At 26.6% G+C, this 8,864-nt stretch overlaps 2 protein-coding genes across 2 annotated transcripts in view; one reads left to right on the top strand and one right to left on the bottom strand.

Moving 5' to 3' along the window:
- Positions 1-6,542, top strand: part of LOC105626838 (ATP-binding cassette sub-family G member 1-like) — a 22,529-nt gene extending 15,987 nt beyond the window's left edge. The window contains exons 6-11 of the mRNA XM_012208130.1: positions 1,902-2,047; positions 2,129-2,297; positions 4,509-4,609; positions 4,746-4,901; positions 5,169-5,287; positions 6,121-6,542. Coding sequence (XP_012063520.1) covers positions 1,902-2,047; positions 2,129-2,297; positions 4,509-4,609; positions 4,746-4,901; positions 5,169-5,287; positions 6,121-6,346 — 917 coding nt within the window. The 3' untranslated portion in view covers positions 6,347-6,542. The remainder of the gene's footprint in view (positions 1-1,901; positions 2,048-2,128; positions 2,298-4,508; positions 4,610-4,745; positions 4,902-5,168; positions 5,288-6,120) is intronic.
- Positions 6,543-8,496: 1,954 nt separating this feature from the next.
- The window catches only part of LOC105626721 (ATP-binding cassette sub-family G member 4), an 8,649-nt gene continuing 8,281 nt past the window's right edge, over positions 8,497-8,864 (bottom strand). The window contains exon 12 of the mRNA XM_012208018.1: positions 8,497-8,716. Within this exon, the coding sequence (XP_012063408.1) occupies positions 8,497-8,716 (220 nt within the window). The remainder of the gene's footprint in view (positions 8,717-8,864) is intronic.

Raw genomic sequence — 8,864 nt, 5'->3', positions numbered from 1 at the left:
AAGAACGACACACTTTCTTTTCTTTCTTACTTAACGTAGTACGTACGTTACTTNTTTNTATTATCTATTATNTNTATATATATATATATATATATATATATATATATATATATATATATATATATATATATATACTCCAACTTCAAATGCCAACTCCAGACGTGTTTGCTAATTGTGTTGACTGATGTGTGGATTTACTTCAACTGTTGCGAGAATGTTGACACTATTATCATAATTAATTACTGGATTTGTTTTTTGTCTTTTAATTGCACTTAATCGACATGTGCATACAAACGATTTTCTAAACGAAGAAATATGATATATGATTTTGAATATTATATGTTTTAAAAATAATTGCGCTGCATATGTCGATAATTTTTCTCACATTCTCCCAGACTTCACAACATTGTAACTTCCACGTCAAAATGAGCCATGATTTTCAAACTTGATAGCATGAAAATCAACTCAAAATTAATTAAATACATAGTAGATTTGTATTGTAAATATATAGTAGATTTATATGTTTCTCGATAAATGTGTATTTGTTTCTTTTAGTTAATATTAAGGATGTTTTCGTTTTCATTATATCGTGAATAACTTTGTGTCAATGGAGTTCAATCATGAATAAAATGGCTAAAAGTTTAAATGTTTATAACTTTTGATGGAAATATTTTTCAAAGAAATATGTCAGACAAAGTTTACTTGTTTTACCTCGAATAGAATCTAAATATATATCATTTTACAGGTCCCATTTGAAACTTTGAAGTTACCCCTCTTGAAGAGTAGATTTTTGTTTAGTTAAAAAGGCTCTTTGAATATATGAAATTTTCTCATGAACAACTTTTTGATAGGACAAATATTTTTAGAGTTATTAGCTTATAATACTTTATGTAGGCCACCCTGTGTACATATATATTCACATTATTGTTTTACTTTTTCAAGATAGGCGATGAACACAATTTCATGACTATCCCAAAAAACAGTCATCCACCGTCCGGTCGATGAAATCTATCTTCGCATTTTTCGGTCACCCTTCGCAATCCACTGTTTTGATTATTCCTTCGTCTCAGGATTGAAGTAATAGATCCAAAGTTTCATCAGTTATTAATTCACACAAAAAATCCGATTCATTTCGCTTAAATCATTTCAACAGAATCTTGAAAATTCATTCGAATGCGTTTTTTGGTTTACAGTGAGCAAGCGCGTCATCCAATACTTAGTTTATGCATGCTTCATTCTTCAATATATGAAACGTTTTTTCGATACATTTCCATAGCCTCTGCTATCTCTCTAACCTTAATTCAAGGATTGTATACCAATTCACCAAATGAATGGTGAACTTTTTTGATGATATCGGTAGTGATTGCAATTATTGACCATTCTGAATGCTCATCAGTATTCAAGCTGACACGATCACATTTTAATTCAGCTGTCCATCTTTTCACGGTGGTAAATGATAGGATAGAGCCTCCGTAAATAGCGTCCAACTCTGCTTTAATTTGCGCAGGTATATTGTTTCTCAAATGCAAGAACTTAAACGGCATGCGCGATATTCGATTTTTTCCATTTTTACAAAAACACTGTCATCGACTGGCCACATGATTGTCAAGCAATAACTGAGCACTCAAAATAATTATAATTTTTACAGATATCTTTCAAAACATGTATAATTGCAGTATCAGAATGGTTTTGACAAATAATATCATCTTCATGTTGAGGCTTAAAACTTTTCAAACGACCTACATAGATTCTTTAAAATATGAAATCAGTTAAATTCCTTATGTATAAAGTTAATCATTCAAGAAACATAAAAATACAAAGTAAAATCATTCATATAAAAATGTAAGAAATTTTTTAATTATTACTAATAATTATTTTTAATAATGAACGATTTTTTATAGAATTGGATTCATTAATTGATTCTAAGCAGAAATGTAAAACTCACGATATAAATACTTCCATAAACAGAATAGTATTAAAAAAATCAACATGGCAGCAGCAAAGAATATTATTTTTACGAGCTCTAATCTGTATGAGGCGAGATATTGTGAGTAGAAATTTTTGAAAGTAATATTCGAACAATGTGCTTGAAATATCAAATGTTATTGTTTCTTTATTGATCTTATAGTTGTTAACACAATTAAGATTGGCGACACACATCATAGTCGGGCTGTTATTAGGAACAATTTTTTATAATTTCGGTGGTAATGCGGAAAATGTGGGCAGCAATATCGCTTGCTTATTTTTTTTTCTGTTATTTTTATTTTTCGCAAGTGCCATGCCGGCAGTGCAAATGTGTAAGTGATGTAGATTCTTCTTCTAAATATGAACGTAATGTTAATATAAATAAGAACAGTAGATCAAGCTATAACAGCATTACACAGCACGAAAATTGCGCAAATTTCAATATAATTGACCAATAATCTACATGAAAAAGCATTATTTGTCTGCATGACTCCCGTTGAGATAACATATGTTATAATTTTATATCGTATAATGTAAAACTAAGTTTTATATTTCTTGTTATCATTCTTTTGTACAACTTGATTTCCTACATTTGAAATAATGAATTGTAATCTGTGGAGAATGAGCAGATCAGTCAGTTGGTTTTTTAACGAAGAGAACAAATTACGACTGATTTCCCAATCAGAAACTAGGGAAATGCTCATCCTCAGTCTTACATAGATTTGAATTTCAACAATGTCACAAGATTATTGTCAAGATAGAAGTATTTATCTATGATAGTATTTATGGATTCGCTGATGATGGTTTGGAAGAAAACCGAAACGTTCGAATAAGATAGTACAGACAACTATTGCATATTTATATTTTATGTAGACATTATTGGTCAATTATATTAAAATTTGCGCACCAATTTGCTGTATTAATGTTCTTATAGCCCGATATATTTGATTATATTTTTTTAATCCCGAGAGCGCAATTAACATTTAAAATTTTATATAAGAACGTAGGTTCATTTTGTCGATACCTTTGACCTGACTGTTAAATGACCGCCAATGTTGTACATGAGCGCACTGAGAAAAAAATTGTATATACTATAATTACGATTATTACTGCTATAATAATAATAACAGTAATTATATATAGTTCTAGTAACAAATGTATGTATTGGGTTGTCCGGAAAGTGTCGATTTTGAAGGAAAATTGAAACGCAGAAGATTTAAATTTTAGTATACATTTATTAAATTTAAATCTTTTGCGGCACGAATTTTCCGAACAACCCAATATATAGTTAAATGTATGTATATAGTTGGCAATCTAAAATGACTATAATTATTACAACCATAACATAGTTGAAATTATCATAAAACTGTGACTATAATTTAAAAAAAAGTGAATATAATTTTTATGATTTGAAAGTGACTATAATTTTAACTGTTTTATGGTTATAATAATTATAGTCATTTTAAATTGCCAACTATATACATTTGTTGCTAGAAATATACATAATTACTGTTATCATTATTATTATAGCAATAATAATCATAATTATAGTTACAAATACAAAACGTTTTTCTCTCAGTGCGCCTATAAGATCGAAGTTGCTTCTTTAAATTGTATTTAAATAGAAGAAACTAATTGGTGCGCCATGTTATTAGTTGTACAGAACGATTATGCGCGAGGAATGATCATTAATATCATTTTTTGATTGAGTGAGTCTATTGTTCTTACCTATATTGTGGAACCGACGAGATATTATTAAAGACGATCGGCGCTTATGGAAGTTCGTGTGCCTGTTAAAATTTAAGTGATTAAAGTAAGAAACTAATAATACGGTATTAATTTCATGATTTAGTTTAGTTTCGTAGACATGTATGTACATATGTTTAAAACTTAATAGTACTCGATTTTTATTTAAAATTGTGATTTTCCGAGTTGATTATGAATAAAGATGATAACTGCAGAGAAAAAATTGTAAATAAATTTTTCAGCAATATATAAAATATTATAACATTAAAAGTATGCATACTTATTTATACAACATTTATATAATAAAAAAATCACGAATTTAATAATTATCGAAATATTTATGTTAATAATCATAAATTTTTATTAATTGTCAGTAACGTCATCGTTTTTCAATTATCTCCGAACCTCCATGGCCCCATTAATAGTCATGAAAATTTGCCCGGGGCCGACAATTTTTAATAGTATCTCGTCGATGATTGTGATAATGTATGATTTATGTAATTCTATTGGCAATAAATAAATTATTACTATCTGTAATCTTTTTGATATAATTCTAAAAAAACTGATAAAATTTCTTTGATAATATTCTTAATACATCATGTTTAAAAAATTGTAATGTTTAATACATTTTTAAGAATTTCGAAAAATAATACGTGATATGCAATATACAATAATAATAATTGTATATAAAATATGTCAATTTTTTATATAATTAGGTATAATTTTATATAATTATATACAATTATTATAATTTATATACTTTTTTTCCGAGCTTATGTAATTGTATCTGATTGTAGTTCCTACGGAAGCGGCAGTATTTCTGCAGGAACATTTAAATAATTGGTATTCATTAAAAGCTTATTACAGCGTAAAAGTATTAACAGATTTTCCGATTCAGGTATGTTTCAATGCAGCGTTATAATTTTGTTACTAATTATTTCTTTTAGAGTTGAAATTCTAGCTAAATGTAATATTGTAAATACAATATATTATCATTGGTTTTCAAATCACTTACAAATTTATTTAATTTCTAGATACTTTGCGTCTCACCTTTTCTGTTTATATCATATTATATGACAGGACAGCCAATGGAATATGATAGATTTCTACAAACATGGAGCGTTTGTCTGTTAATTACGATTATCGGACAAACGTTTGGGATACTTACAGGCACTGCTTTTGGCACTGAGGTATTTCAATAACATATCTTTTATTCTAATAGATATTTATATTATTAGAAAATAATAATAATTTAATATTAAATATCATTGATATAATTATATATTAGAAAATATAATGGTTATAATTATTTGTAATAGCAATAAGTCAATAAATTATTAAACGATTTATTTATAATAATAAATTTTCTAATAGATTGATCAGCTTATATCGTACATATTTCAATTCAATTTGTTATTGTAATATGATAAGTAATGATTAAATATAATTTCTTTTAGTTAGGGATATTTTTAATACCGGCAAGCAGTATATCATTATTGCTGTTCTCTGGATTTTTCTTGAAATTAAATGAAATGTCGATATATCTGCAACCTTTAAGCTTTGTGAGTTTCTTCAGGTAAAGATAATTTTATATACTACATATCAATTAAAAACTTTTAGCATTTAGGGAAGACTGGAGCTGGTTGTCGTACAAAGATGGGACTGGTTGATTGTCAAAATGCTTATAAACAAGACATGGTAGAAAAATCTCTTTTTTTTGACTAAAATGAGACCAGATAGATGACAATTAATTTTAATATCTTTAGAGAACATTTTTAGAGAATATACTTACGAATATATTATATTTCATAGATACAATGTTTTTTTCATTTTTTTATAGAGAAACTACGATACAAAAATATATATTACGTATGTTATGATTAAAATATTTATTTCTATTAATGCCATAATTACTATTATTTTTCAAAATATAGAACTGATATTAAAATAAAAATTGTATTTTTTATATGTTGTCCATAACAAATATGCTACAGCTAATCCTAGAACTGTGACAATCAACCCAGAACACGTTAATTGTTAAATTTTCGCAGCTTCATTTAAAATTAAATAATTTATTTTTACAATATGATGAATTCACGAGTAATATATTTTTTAATTCCTGAACGATATAGATATATTGTAACATATACATATAATATTTCAAAATCAAGCATTTATTTTTTTTAAAGTTACTAACCAAAAACTGTAACCCCGGTCCTGGTCTTCCCTAAATTTATTATTACTTAGACATAATTTTTCTCATATGAACCATTTTTTAATTTATGATAACTTATCAAGAGTTGTTTCTGCTTATGTGTAAAGACATGTTTTTTATTGTGAATTCTCAACTACTGTATTTTCTAGTATTTATTGTATTTTAAATTTAAAAAACGTAAAATTTTATTGCAGATATGCATTTGAAGGCATAATGCAGGCTGTCTATCTTGATCGACCAAATTTGGTATGCTCGGAAATTTATTGTTACTTACGTTCACCAAATAAGATTCTCTCGATGATGGGCATGCCAGTAATGCCATTTTACATACTTTTGATAGTACTTTGTTGTTGGGTACTCTTTTTACACGTAATCATCTATACTGTATTTTATTGGAAAATTTATCATGCAAAAAGGTGATGAAGTATTTGATTAACATCATCTTAAACAAGAAAATATTTTCAAAATATGTCTTAAAAAATTATCTATTGAGCAAGTTCTTTTTGCAACAATGTGCAGAATGTTAAGAGAAATTATGGCCTTGGTATGTAAAAATTGTATAAATTTTTTGTACCTTGTGTTATATAAATATGATATAATAAACTCAATTATAAAACATATAGAAAATTTATTTTTTATAACACTAATTTACGACAATATAAAGGTTAGCATTTTATATTTATTAAAATAAATTAAACATAATAGTATGATAAACTAATATATCTTAGGATATAAGTGAATAATCAATGCATCGACTTAATAAAGTTGTTGAATAATTAGCTCAGAATTTCCATTTAATTAATTTTTATATTAATAACAAAATATATGTCTATATAAATATAAAAGTATAGCTATAAAAAATATAAGTCATTGTAATAACGACGATTATAATAATGATTTATAAGGAACACATAATAAAAGATTTTTTCTATTGATTAATTAATTTTCAAGGATTGAAATAAAGATGATTGTTTTATAATATATTTATTGTTTCAACAATCAGCAGTTTAACTGTTTTTACTATTTTTAAAAAATATATTAAAATAATTATCTCTCTTAATAAACAGTACTTCTGCATTTTAAAATCGTTTCCATTTAATTTGCAATTTACATCGCTCTTTTATTGAAGGACTGACATAATCCATACTTTTTACTCTCGACGTATTTATCTATTAAAATCTCGAATGAATTAAAATCGTCAACTGTCAAGCACTGTGACAGACGCAATTGGAATATGATCACTGATATAAATTCAAGTAATGTATCTCTATCTTCAGATAAAAATATTTTACTGATTAATATTATCAGTATTACGTAGGCTTTATTATCATTTCGCATGAATTACATTTAAATATAAAAATTGAATAAAATATAAAAATAAAATGTCAATATGCACTTTCGTAGTTGTTGAATATATTTATAAATATATTTATAAAGCGATAAAATAATTAGCAAATAATCTCAACTCTGGATTTGAATCCTCTTTAATATGCAATGTATGTACAAACTGTAATACTTATGATCCATACTATAAAGAAGACTCAAAAACAGACTCAAGACACATTTGCAATTAAATTTGTTAGTTAATACTCAATTGTTTACAAATTATATCTTATCACTTTATAAATATATTATTTATGCGTAGCAACAACCGCGAAAACTTATACTGTATATTATACTTATATATATATTCGATTTATTCTATTCCATACAACTATTTTTATCTTTACATTAATAACAATTAAATATAATCATCGCAGTATCCATTAACCAGTATCCATTAACCATAACGTAATATATACATTCCTATCTAGTTTCGATGTTCATCAATATGAACTCGAAGATATACATACATACATACATTTGTCACGTAGTATCCACACAGTCTTATTCATTCGTGATTATTACGAGATAATCAGATAATTGATCAAAGTTGCATACAAAAAGAATATATACCGAGTGCTTAACATTCATGGCACTCTTTTTCTATTGTGTATATCACTTTAGATAATTTTAAAATAAAAAGAATGTACGGTCAGACATAACTCTACTTAAAATGTCAAACAGAAGCGTACAAAAAATAATATATCCGTATACTGTGTATGTACATTGTTCCTGATGCACAAGCAATGCTGATAGGAATGTATGAATTTCGTGCTCGCATATTCCTATTGCATATTGCGGGCACAAAAATATGCTCATTTGAATGTAAACTTTTTTGCTCGCAAATTTATCGTGCTCATAGAGTACGATTCGATCTTACAGATGTTGTATCCACATTTAATAGTCCCTATTGTAAATTTTAAGTAGAGAAATGAGCGACTAATAGAAATAATTGTTCATTTTGATAGTTTCCAATATTTTCAATTAATTACTTCATTGTTATGTGATATTTTGAAATTATTTTAATATTTTGAAAGCTATACATTCGGTAAGTGTAGCTTCGAACAAAACTTAAATTCTATAAATTAGAAAATCAAGAGTATAATACATATTTAAATCTTCTAGTCACTTAAATACGTAGTTGGAGCACAAAAAAATCACATTCCAAAGATCCATTATCCTCGATATTATCGATATGATATAAGTTTCCATCGTAATAATAAATATGCGCTGCATCGTGTGATGAGCAATATTGTAGCGAGCGCGATAATATCATTCCAGAATTGATCCCCACTCATAGAGATGTCTGAGAGAAATTTCGAAGGGTATTTATAATGACAGTAAAACTCACCCTTTTCTTTACAGTCTAGAATAGGTCTGTCCAGCCCATAGATAGCTCCGACAAACCTACGGCATTAAATTAACATCGAATAGTATTAACATTAAATACTTTATATTTATATAATTTTGAATTAATAAATTTTAGATTAATTTATCATATTATATTAAATAATTCTCATTTACACAATTCTTTAAACATAAACCATAAGTATAT

The sequence above is a fragment of the Atta cephalotes genome, assembly GCF_000143395.1.
Source record: "Atta cephalotes unplaced genomic scaffold scaffold00006, whole genome shotgun sequence".
Taxonomy (NCBI): domain Eukaryota; kingdom Metazoa; phylum Arthropoda; class Insecta; order Hymenoptera; family Formicidae; genus Atta; species Atta cephalotes.
This window is presented reverse-complemented; position numbering and strand designations above follow the sequence as displayed.